Here is a 20,633-nt window from a genome sequence, read left to right on the forward strand (position 1 = left end):
GACCGGCAGTTTGCCGGGGACACCCTTATCAACCCCGTCTAAGCACAATAGCCAGCCCTCGGTCCCTCAGATGTGGACAAGTAAAAGACCATTTCCTCCTAGCCATGAGAAAGCTAAGAGGTTGAATTTCACCATCTGCAAGCTCTTGGCTACAGAAATGCTGCCTTTCCGCCTGGTGGACACAGAGGATTTTCGAGACCTTATGTCCGTCGCAGTGCCCCAGTACCAGATGCCCAGTCGGCACTACTTCTCAAAGAAAGGTGTGCCTGCGCTCCACCAGCATGTCGCACACAACATCACCGCTTCTTTGAGAAACTCTGTGTGTGACAGGGTGCAATTCACCACAGACACTTGGACGAGTAGGCATGGACAGGGGCGTTACATGTCGCTGACTGGGCACTGGGTAACTATGGTGACAGCAGGACAAGGGGCTGCTGTCCAAGTCTTGCCGTCCCCACGAGTTGTGCGTCAATCCTCTTTATGTCATTTTTCCTCCACTGCTTCTGCCTCCTCAACCTCCTCTCGGTCTTCCACCTGCACCCAAAGCCTGTCTGGTCATGCCACAAGCTTTCTAACTGCGCAGAAGGGATCCTGCACACCTCCTTACTATGCTGGCAGTAGGGCTCAACGTCATCAGGCGGTTTTTACATTGAAATGTCTGGGAAATGTGAGTCACACAGCTGAGGAGTTGTGGTCAGCTCTGGAGAACCAATTTCATGAATGGTTGTCTCCACTGGACCTGAAACCAGGGAAGGCCGTGTGCGACAATGCTGCAAACCTGGGTGCGGCCCTTCGCCGGGGCAATGTCACACACGTGCCTTGTATGGCTCACGTGTTGAACCTGGTTGTCCAGCAATTTTTAGCCCACTATCCCAGACTAGATGGCCTTCTGCAGAGGGCACGGTCGCTGTGTGCTCACTTCCGCCGTTCGCATCCCGCAGCTCAGCGACTTACATCTCTACAGAAGTCGTTGGGCCTGCCACTTCACCGGCTAAAATGCGATGTGCCTACCCGGTGGAATTCAACTCTGCACATGTTGCAGCGACTGTGGCAGCACCGACAAGCCCTGGTGCAATACGTTCTGACGTATAGCCTGGGCCAACGAGATTCAGAGGTGGGGCAAATCACGCTGGAGGAGTGGTCTCAGATCAGGGACCTATGCACCCTTCTGCACAGTTTTGAAATGGCGACGAAGATGTTTAGTGCTGACGATGCCATTATCAGCATGACTATTCCGGTGATTTACATGCTGGAGCACATGTTAAACAGAATTCGGAGTCAGGTGGTGGCACAAGAGGAGGTGGAGGAAGTAGAGGAAGAGGAGTTGTATGCGGAAGGGCTAACATCTGCAAGGTCCAGACGGTCGGCAGCACCAGGGCGGCAGGCATGTGAGGGTGGGGGAGATGATTTTACCAGGGCGCATGGTAGCAGCCAAACTAGTGAGGAAGGTGCAGGAGCCCAGGAAGAAGTGGAGGACGAACTGATGGAAGACTCATCAGATGAGGGAGACCTTGATCACATTTCTGTTGTGCGAGGTTGGGGGGAGAGGACAGAGGAAGGAAGCATGATTGTTACCTCGCCACCAACACAACAGGGACTTGGTGCTCCTGGATGCGCAACACACATGAGTGCCTTCTTGCTGCACTACCTGCAACATGACCCTCGAATTGTGAGAATTAGAAATAATCCTGACTACTGGGTTGCCACACTGTTAGATCCCCGGTACAAAAGTAAATTTGCAGAAATTATTCCTGCCATAGAAAGGGATGCACGCATGCAGGAGTATCAGCAGAGACTGTTGCAGAATCTTACATGTGCTTTTCCACAAAATACCAGTGGTGCACGTAGTGAATCTCACAGTTCCAACTTGCCAACCGTGGGACCGTCAAGTGTTCAGCACTCAAACCGTAACAGAACCACAGTATCTGCTGGTAACATCAATTTTGCGGAATCATTTCACCACTTTTTTAGCCCATCCTTTGCAAGGCCACAGGAGACAAGAAGTCTGACACATAGTCAACGCCTAGAGACGATGGTACAGGAGTATCTCCAAGTAAACATTGAAGCCACGACTGTGTCACTGGACCCTTGCTCTTTTTGGGCTTCCAATCTGGATAAATGGCCGGAGCTAGCCACTTACGCCTTGGAGATCTTGTCATGCCCCGCAGCCAGCGTTCTGTCTGAACGTGTGTTCAGCGCTGCTGGTGGTGTGCTGACAGATAAGCGCACGCGGCTCTCCACTGATAATGTAGACAGACTCACGTTCATAAAGATGAACAAATCATGGATCCGAAACGACTTTTCTACCCCTGTGTCATCCTGGGGAGAGTAAAAGCTTGATGATTGGTTAAAATCACCCTACCAACCGTTTTAAGCTTTCAAATTACTAATCATGTTTATCTGTATCTTGACTGGAAAATAATTTGGGCTTTGTAGCAGTGTGCAGCACTGATCCTATTAGGCCATCTATAATAAGCTTCACCAGATTTAAAATTAAAAATAATTTTTAGCTGCATCTAGCCCGGAAAATAATTTTGGGGCTCCGAGATGCGCAAGACACATAAGTGCCTTCTTGCTGCACTACCTGCAGCATGACCCTCATATTGTCAGAATTCGAAGTAATCATGACTACTGGGTTGCCACACTCTTAGATCCCCCAAACTTTTCGATCAACCTTTTCATTTTAATAAAGACCAAAAAAATGGTCATTTTTGAAATTATAAGCATTAGTAGGTTGTTAGAAACTGAAATCAAACAGTTTTCAACTCAAAACTTTATTCTAGGTGATGTTACATTTTCACATAGGACCCCTTGTTCGAAAGGAGCTTCTGAACTCTCTCGTCCATTGAATTTGTCAGGTTTTGGATGGTTTCTGCTTCAATTGTTTTGCATGAGGACAGAATACCCTCCCAGAGCTGTTGCTTAGATGTGAACTGCCTCCCGCCATCATAGACACTCCTTTTAATGATGCTCCAAAGGTTCTGAATGGGGTACAGGTCAGGGGAGCATGGGGGTCACACCATAAGTTTGTCCCCTTTTATGCCCATATCAGCCAGAGATGCAGATGTTTTATGTGCAGCATGAGATGGTGCATTATCATGCAGAAAAATGATCTTGCTGTGAAATACACGGTTCTTCTTCTTGAACCATGGCAGGAAGTGCTGTTGGAGAAAATCCACATACATTATGGAGTTCATCTTTAGCGCCTTCAGGGATCCTAAAGGGGCCGACAATCTCTCTCCCCATGATTCCAGCCCAAAACATTACTCCACCTCCTCCTTGTTGGCGCTGTAGCCGTGTTTGCGTGGGGTGTCCATCAACCAGCCATCCTTCACTCCATTCATCTGGACCATCGAGCGCTGCACGGCACTCATCCGTGAACAAAACAGTTTTGAAATCAGTCTTCATGTAATGTTTGGCCCACTGGAGCCGTTTCTGCTTGTGTGAAGTGGATAGAGGAGGTCGACAGGATGGCGTATGCACAGCTGCAGACCTCTGAAGGACCCTGCATCTTGTTGTTCGGGGGACGTTGGAGGCACAAGCAGCTTCAAAAACTTGTCTGCTGCTATGACAAGGCTTTTTTGCCGCTGCTCTTTCAACCTGACGTAATTGCCTGTAGGAAAGAGTCCTCAATTTGCCCTTATCAGCACGCACACGTGTGTACTGTGAATCAGCTACATACTTCTTGATTGCCAAGACACTTCATCCTGATCATCGCACAATGTTGATTGTAGTCATGCCTTGACCTAAACACTCCACAATTTGTTGCTTCTCAGCAGCCGACACATCCTTTTTCTTTCCCATTTTGGCAGAAAATGTAGGCTGCTTAATAATGTGAGAGAGCCTTCTTAAGTAGTCTTGCCTTTCATTGGACACACCTGCCAAACTAATTAGCACAGGTGTCTGCAATTGCTTACAGTGATATAAAGAGCCCTGACACACATCACCATCAATGAGTTTAACTGACAAACAAACAAATTCTTCCCTTATCACTCCTAAACACTTTTTGCATAATAATTTGGAACGCGGTGTACATGTGCTTTTCCACAAAACACCAGTGGTTCACGTAGTGAATCTTACAGTTCTAACTTGCCAACCGTGGTCTGTATGGAATTGTTCAATAAAGGGCCCAAAATTAAGATAACATAGATGGGAGAGGTCTCTATGAATAGGAATTCCTAAGTATTTGATACCCTGTGAGGGCCAGGCAAAGGGAAAGTTGGACTGGATGGAATCCTATATGGATTTAGGGAGGGAGACATCGAGGGCCTCAGACTTCGCTGCATTGATTTTAAAATTTTACCATGTAACAAAGTGATCTATTTCAGCCATAACAGCAGGGATGGATATATGTGATTGAGTGATATATACTAGGACATCATCAGCAAATAGAGAGCACTTGTACTCGGTGCCTCCCACCTCAATCCACCTAATATTGGGGTTATGGCGAATTGATGAGAGCAGGTGCTCCGTCACTAGGATGTATAAGAGAGGGGACAGAGGACATCCCTGCCTTGTCCCATTGGTGATTGTGAAAGGTGATGAAAATGTTCTGACGCACCCCCTGGGCCTTGGGACACCCGGAGCCGGACCCTTTTTGGTGGATGCTGGTGGTTGTAGTCTTCGTGGCGGCGATCCGGTTCCGTGGCTCAGGGCGGTCAAACCAGTGGCGGAACTATTTATGTGGTTTTGATGTTTAAATGTCCGACTACGCCACCCGTGGATTGCGGTCAGAGTGAACCGCCGCTACAGGGCAGACCGCTAAGGCTGGTGTTGTGGGTGCAGCAGAGCGTAGCATAACTCCCCACGGGAGGAGTATAGCCTCAGGGCAGTGTATGCGGAGGATGGGGGTGATGGTGCAGGGCAGCAGCAGTAACGACACGGAGTCAGTGATGCAGTTCAGGGCCTTTACTCACAGTTCTTATTATCCAGACCACGTCTGCAGGTAACGGCTGCCCACGTCGTACTGTGCTCACCAGGTGAGGGGCTCAGACAACTCCCAGATAACTTTGGAGCGCTTCACAGGACCCCCTTTGTGTGTCCTTTGTCTGGCCTTTCTTACCAACACTTCTGTCCGGCTGCCTCGGGCCTCCTCTTGGTAAACTTGGCGCCAGTTTCCCTGACCCTATGTGGTGCCTTCCTAGCGGGTGGAGCAAGGGGCTGCGCCACATAAAATGTCAGAGCCTCCGGTTTCTAGCTGAGGGTCGTTTCCTGCCTCCACTAGTTCGGGGACCGGTCTCCCCCTTTGGCCTGACCCCTCCACGCAGGTGGATTCGGGCGTGTGGTGGCGACTCGCCCATCCGCACCCCTGGGATCCCTTCATTCCTCGTTCCTGGAGCCTTCTCCGCTCCTCTTCCTTCCTTCTCCCTCTTGCAGGCCTGGGCCTCTGTTACTAGGCCCGCCTCCGGAGCAGAGCTCATGCAGAGCCCCTGCTCCCTGCCACTTCTGCTCAGACTTCTCTGCACTGAACTAAGATGGTGCCCACCTTTTATACTCCCTTCTCAATGCACCCAGGAACTGCTTCCTCCCTGCTCCTGCACTGCAGGGTTCCCCTTCCTCAGTGTTCCCTCCCCCCACTCCAGCCAGGGACAGGGACTGTCGTGCCCATCTCAGGGGCATATTGGTCGCCCTGCCCCACGGCAATGTGGTGTAATGCATGCAGGTGTCGGGTCCTGATCCACACTCCATCCTTATCTGAGAGTGAGATATCACACCTCTGGGTGAGGTGCAATAAGTCTGTAGCAACCGAGCCCTCGGTGCTACAGTTCCATTTATCTTCAGCCTAGGTGATGTATTGTGATACAGGGCCGTGATTTTGGCTATAAAAGGGTCCCCTAGACCCCTACCCCAAGCTTTTTAAGAGAATCATATATGGCGTGCCAGGAGACTCTATGGAATGCTTTCTCAGCATCCAACGAGAGTATCTACTTACAAATTTTTAACTGCATCTAGCCCAGGAAATACTTTGTGCCTAGTAGCAGTGTCTGCTAGTCAGCGGATTATCCCGGCTGTTAAGCAAGCTACACCACCTGTAGTTTGGACACTTAATTTTTTCAAAGGAAATGCTTCGGGACCACGGGATACTTAGTGAAGAGCATCAGGAGGCACCCCAAGGCATAGGGGCTGGGACTGGCACTAGGATGCCTTGCGGTGGACAGCCGAGCTCGATCCTTATAAAAGCTTTTTAACTGCAGCAGCTTTAGTGGACGCTACTGGAGCTGGAATTACGCGGCTGCTGGCATGAGACTTGCCCTCCAATAGATCCTTGTAAATGGATTTAAAGTGTATTCATTCAAATTAGAGGGACAATTTAAATTAAAAAGCTTAGAGCTGCCTCCACCACAGGGGGGCTCTCTCGACCCACCAGCGGACAGGCACCAGTATTGGGAGAGGGGGGCTGGCCGTCAGGGTTCACCGCGGCTCTGGCACAAACCCGGCGACACGGAGGTGGCACGGGCAGGAGCGGACTGGCCGTCTCAGCTTCTCACTTTTTGGATTTTAGAAGGGCATGACATGCCTATATCTGTGTCTCCCCCTCCTTTTACTCCTCCACCTCTTTTCTTTTCGCATGACTATATGTACTTGTCACTTTTCCATGTGTTAGTTGTGTCTTCTGAGCAGTTTGTCAGCTTTTGGACACCTTTGAAGGTGTTTTCTATGTGTTTCTATGTGTTTTTGTTTGCCTGCCATTGGTTTTAACGGTGTTCGAAGGTGTTCGACGAACAGTTCGACGAACAGTTCGGCGAACACACGGGTGTTCGACGAACCGAACCGAACTCTAACACTACGGGGGTGGCTCAACACTAGTTCCTACCTCCTGGAGAATTAATCCGGTCTTTCATGTCTCTCTGTTAAAAAAAGCTGTTGTGTCGGATGGTGACGCCTCTGCCTCTGTTCCTCCGGTGGTGGAGGACGGGGAATATGAAATTTCTCGCATCCTTGACTCTAGACGGTATAGAGGTAGTTTGCAGTATCTTGTGGCCTGGAAAGGTTTCGGACCCGAGGATAACTCTTGGGTGAGGTCAGATGATGTTTCCGCGTCCAGACTTATCAGAGCGTTTCACAGGAGATTTCCTGATAAGCCTGGTCCTAGGGGATCCGGAGGATCCTCTTAGAAGGGGGGGTACTGTTAGAACCTTGCTGTTAGGTTTTTTTTCCTTTGCTGGTCACATGACCTTGTTGGCCTATTTAATCCTGCTCCGCCCTTCTGGCTTTGCTGGACTTCATTGTATATCTACTTTCTAGCTAGCCTGTGCTCTGTATCTAGCTCTGTTAGTTTGCTTGGTCTACGGACCTCTATGTTCTATCTATTTTGTTTGTTCGTCTGTCTGCTACTATTTCTGTTAGGAGGTGTCCCATATTCCTCCCAGTCCTTAGTACTTGTAGGGATTCCCTCCCCACATCTATAGGTCTCCGTACAGACTAGATTAGGACTTTAGCAGGTCTGATCGCAGGATCAGGTTCCCTGTTACATCGTAGGGATTCAGCTGAGTCCTATAGTAGGGACAGATCTCCTCTCTTTCCTTAGCTTTGGTAGCAGAACATAACACCAGGTACAGCTTCTGTGCCCGCACATTCAGCTGGACCAGTATATTTCCAGCAACTACTTGGAAAATAGAATAGTTTCAATATGTTAAATGTATGGAAAGGGTAATTTGTATATTTTATAATAATGAGAAATATACAAAATGAAAAAAAGCAAAAATAGTCTTCCACCTAGTGATATGTAGTTTCTATGATTTAAATAACTATAAAATAACCCTCTATGGCCATTACTTCTGAGTTTCTTCATGCCAAAAAGATATTTTCTCATTTATGCTTTCAGTCAGACAATGAAAACAGAAAAAAGCAGATTTTCAAAAAATGATTCATTTAGCAGATCCCATTTTCCTCTCCACAGAGCTAATTCAGTGACCTGGAATCCACATAAAATGATGGGTGTTCCTCTTCAGTGTTCAACAATACTCTTTAGAGAGAAGGTACTGTAAGTTCACATTTTTCCTTACCCTTGTCTTAGTAATAGAGGAATTCTATTGGTGTTGTAAACAGAATACTTTATTGTAATTCCTAACATACCATGTTTAAGCATGCACAATTTATACAAGTACACCCTGACATTTCTGTAGGTCAATTTGTTTTACTGTTGAGATGCTTCGTCCTCATACAATCTAGACATGCATTAGCCTCACAGTTCTTGGTTTTATTAAAAAAAAATTGTCAAATTGGCATCATGTTAAAGTGATACATTATCATTATGTTGCCCAATAAATGTATTAATCAATTTATCTATTTTGTTTCTTTATTCTTTGTATTTATCTTGTACAAATAGTCGGGAGGAATTAGCAATGTAATTGTTGTCATTTGTTAAGAGATATTCATGGAACTAACTATATTGCTTCATCAAATTGCTTTTGGAATAAAAGCATCAGCCACTTTACAATTGATATGAATTTATAAGAAAAAATGGATGGGACTTTAGTCGTGAGCGCAACTTTATGAATATTTTTATTCCATATAGTATTTAACGGCTGCAATTTTTTAACTTCTGTATTTCTAAGGCTCAGTCCACACTGCGCCTGTACCCACTGTTGGGTAAAAACTCTCATGATTATTCGTCTGATTGTGTGCAGTCAGGAACGATACCAAGGCATCCGTATATCATAGTATTCCACTGTATAGAAATGTATGCCACATGATATATATTTCTTTGCAGTTGCACTCTGTAAAGGAAAGTACCATACCTGCCAGACGAAGGCAAAAAGCTCACAATTATGGCCTCTGTTGGATGAATTGCTGCCTATGACGACATTACAGTAACCATTGGGAAAAGCATCCAATGAAGACTTTAGGTTAGGTGCACAGACAAAGCGTGCACTTATTCTTACTTTGTAACTTGGAGATCTTTCTCTCTCAGGGTCTCCTGCAAGCTTGCAATGAGTCGTGTGCCAATTATCTTTTCCAACCAGACAAACAGTATGATATAAGCTACGATACAGGAGACAAGACTATCCAGTGTGGCAGACATGTTGATGTGTTCAAACTTTGGCTCATGTGGAAAGCAAAAGTAAGTGGTCTTAGCCTAAATATTAGTTTGTAGTCTATAGGGGTTCTCAAGAATATTGTTATGCTCTTGGGTTTGAACACTTGTGCCTGTGTTTTGTGGTCAGCTTCTTTGTCCTTTGAGCCACAGCAGACATACGTTTTCTCTGGGTGTTTAGGTTATTCTGGTTGCATTCTGTTCAGCATAACACAGATGTTTTCATTTGTCTGCCAATTCACCTTTTGGGTGCGGCTATATGTTCTTTCCACTTGCTGGTATTTCCTGCTGGTGATATTCTCATTTGGATGTTCAGCAATTTTGCTGTAGTTTAAAGCCAGTCAGTGAAATTCCAGCTAGGGTTAATCTCTTTGCTGTTTCTGTTCTTTGCTCTGCACCTATCTTCTGTTTCTTAGACAGTAGGCTGCATATTAGCTAACAGTATGTATTTTATACTTTATTTTGTATTCCATGATTTATTTTACTCACTCTTGGATTTTTCCTTTTTTCAACACACTTTCCCTTTTCTAGGTAATTAACACTCTGCTCTGATCCTAAAGAACCAGAGGGGTTCCTTAGGAGGAACGTGAAGCTCTCGACAGCCTTTTAGGCAGTATAGGTCCCAGATGCCATCTTCTAGTTTGTGGTTAGGACTATCTCTGCTCACGCAGGAACCACTAGGGACTGTGGGGTCAAGTTATTTCTAGTCTGTACAGAAAACGACAGGGTCAGTTGCAGATTTTAGCTTTACCTATTACCCAGAGGGAGTAGCTACACTAGTATAACATATATATCCATGGGAGAACCTCAATACATTGTCAAGCCACACATACATTGAGACTTTTTGCTGCAAAGTAGGCTTTCCCAGCTGAAACTGTCTCATGGATTCCATGAGACCAAATGTGAAGGTAAATGAGGAAGGAGGATTCCAACTTGCATAATTGCCAAATTTTATTTAAAACATTATTTCAAAAGATCCCATGTCAAGACAAGCATTGCGTTTTGAACACTAGCTGCATTCTTTATCAATTTCCCATGACACATTTATGTGCCTTGAGCACCGATGATAATGGAAGAAAGAATCACATGATAACAGTAAAATAAAATGTACAAAATAGAAATAATGAAAAGCAAATGCAAATACAAATGCACATGCACATACAATCACATGCACCGTACTCTTAACTTTCAGAAACAAATGTCATTATTGAATTTATAGGATTTACAAATGGATATTGTCCTTATATCTTCATCGACTACTGAAGCCTTCAATTTCAAAACATTCACACTTCTATCCGAATTGAGATCCGATTGCAAAGACCAATTTCAGAATGTTATGGAACATGAGCTGAAGTTTCACACCTCTGTTAATAAAATACCGCAACAGTCCAACTTTTCTTCTGAAAAGTATAAAGCATTAAATGATTTAAAGGGAACCTGTTACCAAAAAAATTCAATCCGATCTGCGGGCACCACGTTATAGAGAAGGAGGAGGTGAGTAGAATGATTTTGTGAGAAAAGATTCAGTATAACTGTGATTTATTCATTTATACGTCTGCTCTTTCTGAGATTTTCGGTCCAGTGGGTGGTCCTGGCAGTAACTGACAGCTTTATCTGTATGCACACTTATATAACAATAACTGTCAGTCACTGATAGTCCCGCCCACTGGACCAAAAATCACAGAAAGAACAGAGGATTAAATTATGAAAATACAGGTTAAACCTAATCTTTTCTCACAACCCTATACATCAATTTGCTTAGCTCCCCCTGATCTATAACATGATCCCTGAAAATTATACTGCACCGAACATCCAATATTACCTATCCTACATGGTCTCCGCAAGATCCACATCCAAGGCCACAGACTGCCTTCCAATGAGATCTATTGTTTCAGGTATAGATTATGTTACTGAACAACTTGGGGAATGGTTGGATGCATTGATTCAACCACTCGCTCAGGGATCTTCTGGTTTCCTTAAGGACTCCCGCGATATGCTTGAATAGATGTTGCGCCTACAATGTCGTCCTGAATATGTATGGCTAAGTTGTGACATTGTATCCTTATATACTTGTATACCTTATGATATAACTTTAGCTGCCTTGAAATTCCATTTGGCTCACTATAGTGGTTACATTGCAGATGTACATTGCAGGTGTGCGTGCATCATATTTGTCACTTATTTTTTGATAACTCACAATTTTTTTGCTTTTGATCATAATTTTTTTCTACAATATAAAGTTTCTATGGGTGCCAAATACTCCCCATCTCTTACCAAGTTGGTCATGTCCTATTGGGACCTCAATTATATGTACGCGGTTGCCAACCCCTTTCTTGCGGATGTGTTCTGGTATGGCAGAAACATTGACGATGTGCTCCTTATATGGAGGGGCGATGTATCTTCCATACCCGGATGCATTCAATACGTTAATAACAATTGTAATCTTTCATTTACATCTAATGTTTATCCCATGTCCATTTCCTTTCTGGTTCTCAAACTTGACGGCTCAAATCACAAAATTATAACTTCTACCTATTCTAAACCTTTATTGGACAACTCCATCCCATATGCTTCCAGCACTCATTCTAGACACACTATTAAGGCCATTCCCATAGGAGAATGCACAAGAGTAAAACGAAATTGTAGTGACATTAATAAATTAACTTCTGGACTTGCTAATTCCAAAACCAGACTAATGTAAAGAGGATACCCCTCATGGACTCTTAATAGAGCCACAGCTATAGTTCACAACAAAAACTGCAATGATTTCTTTAGTCATATTCAGAATCGTACGAGATCCATTAATACAAAATCAGTTCTTTCACTTCAGTATAGCCTAAAGTTCAACCAAATTAGATCTATAGATGCTCTTTCTAAATTTCATAATACTGGCTGTTCTATTGTTGCCAATAAAACCAGAACTTTAGGCAATATACTTTCATCAAGTCTTTTTAATTCTGTTAAAAACCGTCAGAATTGGTTTGATTGTGAGGGATTCTAGAGATGTGGTACCAATCGCTGCAGAACATGTCCACATGCGTATATATAACTTGAAACTACATTAATTTTGATGGATCACAACATTTCATTACTAAAAATTATATTAATTGTAATACCCAAAATGCAATCTATATTATACTATGTGTATTTTGTAATAAAATGTATGTTGGTTGCACCATCCGTAAATTGAAAGCATTTCCGAGCACTTCTCTGATATCAGTAAAATGTCCAATAGTCACCGTGCTGTTTCCCATGCATCTAGATATTTTATCCAGCAGCAGCAACGATCGAGTCCATCTTTTCAGGTAATTGGGATCGAAAAGGTTAATGTCACAGTTAGAGGTGGTGATATCAGGAGATGCCTACGTACCCGCAAGTCATTTTGGATTTACAACCTGGGTACTTGTATTACTAATGGTTTAAATGCACATAAGGGATTTGTTTCACTATAGAGTATATAAATTATGTTTTATTTCTTGCGTTTTCTGTATGTGCATTTGTATTTGCATTTGCTTTTTGCTATTTCTGATTTGTACATTTTGTTTTTATTTTATTGTTATCACTTGATTCTTTCTTCCATTATCATTGGTGCTCCAGGCACATAAATGCATGATGGGAAATTTGAGAATTGAGTTCGGACAAAGAACGCAGCTAGCGTTAAATGCATTGCTTGTCTTGACATGGGATCTTTTGAAATATTTTTTTCAATTAAATTTTGCAATTTTTATGAAGCTGAAACCCTCCTTTCTCATTTACCTTCAAAATTATAGCCCACCTAATTTTGAACTAGGAAAACGATATTGTTCTGTGTTGGCCTAAACTCAGTGTTCATATCATGATTACAACACCAAAAACCTGAAGTGGTTCTGAGCTGAAATCCAACTATATTATTATTATTCTTTGAAATAGGTATAAAACTAATTTTTATTTTGACTTCATTTAGGGTTCATATGGCTTTGAACTTCAAATTAACAAGTGTCTTGAAAATGCAGAATATCTGTATAAGAAGCTGAAATCTAGAGATAACTTTGAACTCGTCTTTGCTGATGAAGTAAGTCTCTGGCAATCAGATTTAGCAATGTGAGTTTACAGTAACTGAATGAAGTAATTCTAATTGTGAATGTACTGGAACATTTCTATTTGCCATGAAGTGTACAGAGTAAATGGACAACATTTTACCTAAGTGTTTAGGTAATATTCTTACAGACTTCTGCCACAAGTAGGCAGGGATTCTCAGTGTGCATGTTGTAGATCAGACCTGGGCAAAGTGTGGACCAAATCCAACTAGGACATCCAGAAGGCTAGATATTGTGGCGTCTCACAGCATACCGCTGCCCTCCCTACCTGGCGTCTCAATTTCATAGCTATCTGCATTCACCAGAGGCAGATATCGGTGAATAACAATGATGGAACAGAGAACTGTCAGCTTCTAATTCCATCATTGAGCCTGCGTGTCTGAGAGCACTGCAGGCACAATGACGTCACTACATCGCACCAGCTGTGCCTCAGTGCTCACCACACACTGGAGCAGCGGGGAGCAGAGTTAGGTGACTATCATTTATTCATTGTTATTGACAGTACATTCTCGGAAACTGTGGGGACATAATATTGTGTAAGGGGGCTTTTAGAGGACATAATACTGTGCAGGGGAGCTGTGTGTGGGTATAATACTGTGTAAGGGGGTTGTGTGGGGGTATAATACTGTGTAAGGGGGCTGTGTGGGGATATAATATTGTGCAAGTGGACTGTGTCGGGACATAATACTGTGCAAGGGGGCTGTGTAGGGACATGATACTGTGCAAGGGGGCCGTGTGGGGACATAATACTTTGTATGAAGGCTATCTGAGGACATAATAGTGTGCAAGGGAGGCTATTTGGGGACATTATACTGTGTATAAGAGCTGTGTGGGGAAGTCACACTGTGTAAGGGGGCTACATGGGCACATCATACTGTGTGGAGGGATCTCTGTGGTTACAGTGTGTGAGGGGGCATCATACTGTTTAAGGGGCTGTGTGGGGGCATCTTGCTATGTGGGTAGCTGGGTGGGGATGCCATACTGTGTGTGGGGTCATCATAATGTGTTGGAATCTGTTGATCAAGGTAAAATGGCTGAATTACATTTGGCCATCCACAACAGTCAGTCTCTTATGTTGCCTTTTGGGAAATTAAATGCCCACCCCTGTTGTAGATGAATGATTCTCATACTGTACAGGAGGGGAAAGCAAAAGAATGCAGGACAGAAATCATATAATGGCCAGAAATGGTGTTATTCTTGAAGTATACATTTGACTTCCTATTCTGAAATATCACCTGAAAGTGCAGTTACAGTTTGAAAAAAATATAGTAACTCTTTTCACTCCTTAAATGTAATTATTGATCAGTCTATACAAAGTTATGAATCTTTGTAATATATATAATTACCTTATTATTCTTTATTTTCTCTCAGACTCCAAAGGGCTGTTTCAATTGGCTGGTTCATTTGCTTAGAGTAGATAGTTTGAATGGCTGTCTATTCATACACCAGTGGCGACTCATTTACTTCCCTCCCTCGCGCTCACACAGGGAGAGTGTTTGTAAGTCATGACTGATCACGGGGGAGGGGAACAGAGAAGCTCACACTAATGTATGGATATTTGCTAGATCGCAGTTCAAACCATCTGCTCTAAGTGAATTAATAAGGCAATTGAAACGGCCCATTCAGCAGGGAGTTTGGGTACAAAAGAAGCAAAATAAGGTAATTTAGTATATTACAAATATTCACAACTTTGAATAAATTGAAATAAAGTTAAGTTCTTCATTCAAGTTTTTTTTTTCTTTCATTTTTAGTAATGAAATAGGTAATGGAGTAAGCACTGTTCTGCAGGAATAGTGCAGCTATGTATAAATGCAAAATGTATTTTATCCTCAAAGTTTGCAGTTCAAGCATCTGATAATTGTACATCTGCTTTTTTGAATTAATAAATTGAATGAATGTAACACCTTATGTTGTGCTAACCCTTTTTTTCAGCCAGAGCACTCCAATGTTTGTTTTTGGTATATACCACCTTGTCTGAAAGGCATACCAAGGGACAAAGAATGGAATACTAGATTGCATAAGGTAGAATAAGTCTTATTTTAGATATGTAAAAGAAAGATCTGAACAAATGTATTATTAAACAGTGACTCACTATAGTTAAAGGGTAACTTGTCAAGTCTCCTGACTGCACCTAACCGCTATTATGGCAATATAAATACAGATTTGATTAAAGAAGCATTGTGATTATTTTTTTTCTTTCCCGTTGGGAGCAGTAATGTGTGTATGTCTAGATTGAGAAAGTAAACTCTGCACCACATAGAAGACAAAGTGTGTTCCGGTAGGCTACAAATGCATTCACATGGTGCTGGAAGGGACCAGAATGCCACAAAAAACAGTAGAAGGTGGCAACCAGTGAGCATATTACTGCACTCATTACACATACACATGCTTGATAACAAAGGGAGAAAAGAAAAGAATGACCCGAGTGTTACTTTAATCCGGCAGTGTTTTATGTGCCAGGATTAAATGAGGCAGGATTAGTAAGGTGGGGCTTTTCTTGTCCTGTACTAGTCCTGCCTTTTATATTTTAATCACATCTTCTTGAGCATGATTGAGAGCCTACAAAACAGTCCTCCATACCATGGAGGTGTGATTGGAAAATCTAAGGCAGGTCTAGTCTGGGGGAAGAGATGCTTAGCTCTACTAGAATGGCTTCATTTGTATTTACCTAAAAATTAACTTTTATTTATAACCTCTAAAAAATTACTCATAAAATTACAAACAAGACGAAAAATCAGTGAAGTCTACATATATATTGCACCTTCTATAAACAAAAAAAAAGGGTTCGACCATTTATATGGTAATCTTAACTGCCAGTGCCTTTTCTTTTTGGTTAATATATATTTAGCCAGATGCCTATTCAAACGAGCACCACATTCACTTACTCCTAGTTCTCGGTGCAATATAACAGGCTATCCTTTAGCCACAGTTGTCATAAAAAGAAAGGGTCAAACCTTGCCCAAATCTTATGCAGCCTATAGTTCTCCTGGTAAATCTTTTGTATGTTTAGGGAGGTGGGGACGGGAGAAACCAGCAATCTATCTTCCAAACTTTTTATCCCTGGAAAACATACACATCCGAGATGTCTGGCAGATGAATATCTGGATTAAAGTTCCGCGACAATGCATACAGAAGGCTCCCTTGATGATTCCTAAACAATGAAATGCGTCCAGAGATCTTAGAATGGTTGATACACCACGCTGAATGACAGAGTAACCCTAGGATGGGGTCAGAGATGAATCTTTGACAAAATGGGTGAGATCAGTCCTGTATATATATTCATTCTTGAGACACCCGTATATTGTATTGATTGGGGTGAACAAGTTTATCCCTGGTAAACATACTAAGGTGTATGTTTACCAGGGATAAAAAGTTTGTTAGACGGATTGCTGGTTCCCCCCCCCCCCCCCACACCTACCTAAACATACAAAACATATGTTTAGACAATTGTGGCTAAAGGATAGCCTGTTATATTGCACCGAGAACTGGGATTAAGTGAATGTGGTGCTCAATGGATGAAGAGGAGGGATGATCGGCAATCCAACAGGTAAAACCAAAAAGCTTTATTGGGTCATCTTAAAATAGGAATGATAAAAACAGTCTATGACTAAGGGCACAACCCCAGCATCAGAAATGCATCAGATTGTTTTTATCATTCCTATTTTAAGATGACCCAATAAAGCTTTTTGATTTTACCTGTCGGAGTGCCGATCATCCCTCCTCTTCATCCATTGTGTTTGCTGTACTCACCAGCGGAACTGGCATCCTTCAGGGAAACGCACTTTCCTTGGTCTGGGATTCATTCAACGTGGAAGCTTGCTGATCCTCCCCTTTGAATGTGCTGCTCATTTGAATAGGCATATGTAAGGGACGGTGCCTTGTGTAAGCATTTACAGAAAAGATCCTGGAGAATATTTGGAATACTATGTTATTATTATTAATATTTATTATTATAGCGCCATTTATTCCATGGCGCTTTACATGTGAAAAAGGGGTATAATACATGAACAATTACAATAATCTTGAACACAATGTGACAGCGACTGGTACAGGAGGAGCGAGGACCCTGCCCGCGAGGGCTCACAATCTACAAGGGATGGGTGAGGATACAGTAGGTGAGGGTAGAGCTGGTCATGCAGCGGTATGGTGGAGCGGTGGTTACTGCAGGTTGTAGGCTTGTCGGAAGAGGTGGGTCTTCAGGTTCCTTTTGAAGATTTCCACGGTAGGCGAGAGTCTGATACGTTGGGGTAGAGAGTTCCAGAGTAGGGGGGAAGCACGGGAGAAATCTTGTATGCGATTGTGGGAGGAGGAGATAAGAGGGGAGTAGAGAAGGAGATCTTGTGAGGATCGGAGGTTGCGTGCGGGTATGTATTCGGGAGACTAGGTCAGAGATATATGGAGGAGACAGGTTGTGAATGGCTTTGTATGTCATGGTTAGGGTTTTGAACTGGAGTCTCTGAGCAATGGGGAGCCAGTGAAGAGATTGACAGAGAGGAGAGGCCGGGGAATAGTGGGGGGACAGGTTGATTAGTCGAGCAGCAGAGTTTAGGATAAATTGGAGGGGTGCGAGAGTGTTAGAGGGGAGGCCAGAGAGCAGGAGGTTGCAGTAGTCAAGGCGGGAGATGATGAGGGCGTGCACTAGTGTTTTTGCAGATTCATGGTTGAGGAATGTGCGGATCCGGAAGATATTTTTGAGTTGGAGTCGGCAGGAAATGAAAAGGGCTTGGATATGTGGTTTGAAGGAGAGTTCAGAGTCCAGGGTTACCCCAAGGCAGCCAGCTTGAGCGACTGGGGAGAGTGGGCAGCCATTGACGTTGATAGATAGGTCAGTTGGGGGGGTTGAATGAGATGGCAGAAAGATGATGAATTCTGTTTTGTCCATGTTAAGTTTTAGAAATCTGGCAGAGAAGAAAGATGAAATAGCAGACAGACATTGTGGGATTTTGGTTAGTAAGGAGGTGATATCGGGTCCAGAGAGGTAGATCTGTGTCTCATCAGCATAGAGGTGATAATGAAAGCCGTGAGACTCTATGAGCTGTCCCAGGCCGAAGGTGTAGATGGAGAAGAGCAGGGGTCCTAGAACTGAACCTTGGGGGACACCGACAGATAGGGGGCGAGATGAGGAGCTGGTGTGTGAGTGTGAGACACTGAATGTCCGGTCTGTTAGGTATGAGGAGATCCAGGATAGGGCCAAGTCTGTGATGCCAACAGATGAGAGTCTGTAGTAAGTGGGAATGGTCCACTGTGTCAAAGGCAGATGACAGGTCTAGGAGGAGGAGGACAGAGTAGTGCCACTTAGATTTGGCGGTTAGTAGGTCGTTGGTGACTTTAGTCAGTGCAGTTTCAGTAGAATGGTGCAGTCGGAAACCAGATTGTAGGCGGTCAAAGAGGGAGCAGGAGGAGAGGTGGGAGGACAGTTCAAAATGGACATGTTGTTCCAGTAGTTTTGAGGCATAGGGGAGAAGTGATATGGGGCGATAGCTAGACACAGAGGATGGGTCAAGGGAGGGCTTTTTGAGGATGGGTGTGATTGAGGCATGTTTGAAGTTGATATTGAGAAACTGAATGGGGGTAGTTGCTATAGGCTAAATGAACACTCCTCCACTAAGTCTAATAACTACTGGTGCACTGAATAGAAATCTTGTGGTCAGAAGAGTAATTTATATTTATGTAAACAATATGGTAATATTGAGGTGTTTAACTTGGCTAAAGATATAATAACCAAAAAGAAAAGGCACTGGCAGTAAGCATTATGGAAAATGGTCGAGCCCCCCCCCCCCTTTTTTTTTTTTATATATAGAAGGTGCAATTTACATGTAGACTTCACTGTTTGTTCGTCTTGAGCACTATTTGTAATTTTATGAGTAACTTTTTAGAGGTTTGAAATAAAAGTTAATTTTTATGTAAATCCCAAGCATCTGCTATACCTACTAATGATTTTCTTTTGGGTAATTAATTCTTTGACAATCCCCTTGCTTAAAACACTTCATTTGTATTTACAGTGGGTGAAACAAGTATTGAACACTTCACCAACATAGCAACCCATCCAATCCACACGGGCAAAGAAATCAAACCATGGATGTCCATAAATTAAGTTATGTTTATAAATAGAAGCCAACATGTCAGTTAACCAAAAAAAACAGGTTAGAATCCCGGATAACCGGGCCTTACCCAGACAGCCTACTCACAGCATATGTAAATCCAAACAGAGACTAAGAGTATAAATGGCTTACAAAAGAGGATTGTTTATTAATAGATAAATAAACAGTACAAAAATTCATTTTAAATATCATAAATGTAGGAAAGGGGGAAAAATAAGTGCAGAGTGCCTAAACCAAGGTCCCCAAAAGTTCACTGCATCCCATCCCAAATGCTGAGGAAGTTGCGGCCATCAGAATTTCAAGCCACACTCACCACTGCAGTAGTGGCCTGAATGGTTGTGGGAAAACCCTACTTGCCAAGTAGGAAACAGTATGTACTCACCGCAAAGTGGATGGGAATGCAGGGAAGGGGGGAATCTCAGGGTAGCAGGCGCACCTCGACACACGTTTCGCTGTCATAGGACAGCTTTCTCAAGAGGAAGTGTGCCTAAGAGTTTGCAGGACCTTAATATATACGCTTCAAATTGGTCACATGAGCAGTCATGTGACCACAAGGTATCAAAAGTGAACAAGCAAGAGTTTGTAGGACCTTAATATTTACACCCCAAATTGGTCACATGAGTAATCATGTGAACAGAAGGTATCAAAAATGAACAAGCAGGAGTTTGTAGGACCTTAATATATACGCCCCAGCTTGGTCACATGAGTAGTCATGTGACCAAAAGTAAACAAGCAGGACCTGCGGTGGCACATGCGCGGCAGTGCCGACATCCCGAGTGTGGGCCCTAGCCGTCACGCCCCCCGGCACGTCACCCATGACATGGAAGGGTCCGGAGTTAGTGCAAGGAGGATAATGACAGCGGATCAATGCCCGGGACCGGGAATTCTCGGCGCATGCGCACAGTGGTCACTGCGCCTCATCAATACTCCTAGATGTGAAGGCCCATCCAGACTAGCCCTGCAGAGGGTAGCAAGAATTAACCACCATTACCCCCAAAGGTATAATCAGAACATGCATACAGAAATAACACATATTACAATAATACATATATGTAAATATATCACTGTGTATAATTATAGTGTCCATAGAAATTTCCATATATTCATCCTGAATGACACTACACCGGAGCATCCAAGGCACCCATGTGGTCCACATGAAAACCCTCCAGGGGCAGAGGAAAATACCAGAATTTTCAAACATCGGGCCTGCAAACTCTATAGAGAAAAGAGGAAAAAGTGGAAAAACATTATTAAAACCAATTAGTTAAAAAGAACCCAAAAAAAGGGGGGAAAGAATTAAAAGCACAAAAAGCGTCATGCTAACCATTAGAAAAATAGGGTCTCCCAGAGTAGCAGGAGAACATTCTATCACTACAGAAATGATGAGAAAACCAAGCTCTCATTCAGGCCCCGTGGAGA

At 43.3% G+C, this 20,633-nt stretch overlaps 1 protein-coding gene across 3 annotated transcripts in view; it reads left to right on the top strand.

The window, feature by feature from the left end:
* The window catches only part of LOC141265491 (glutamate decarboxylase 1-like), a 279,089-nt gene that overhangs the window by 248,269 nt on the left and 10,187 nt on the right, over positions 1 to 20,633 (top strand). Inside the window, exons 11-14 of one of the 3 annotated variants that reach the window (XM_073678644.1) lie at positions 7,901 to 7,979; positions 8,915 to 9,064; positions 12,981 to 13,117; positions 15,046 to 15,135. In XM_073678644.1, coding sequence (XP_073534745.1) covers positions 7,901 to 7,979; positions 8,915 to 9,064; positions 12,981 to 13,117; positions 15,046 to 15,091 — 412 coding nt within the window. In that variant the 3' untranslated portion in view covers positions 15,092 to 15,135. The remainder of the gene's footprint in view (positions 1 to 7,900; positions 7,980 to 8,914; positions 9,065 to 12,980; positions 13,118 to 15,045; positions 15,136 to 20,633) is intronic. The other 2 variants (XM_073678645.1, XM_073678643.1) reach the window with 2 other exon arrangements.

The sequence above is a fragment of the Phyllobates terribilis genome, unplaced genomic scaffold (genome assembly GCF_046119375.1).
Source record: "Phyllobates terribilis strain yellow unplaced genomic scaffold, ASM4611937v1 Scaffold_4__5_contigs__length_816908805, whole genome shotgun sequence".
Lineage (NCBI taxonomy): Eukaryota > Metazoa > Chordata > Amphibia > Anura > Dendrobatidae > Phyllobates > Phyllobates terribilis.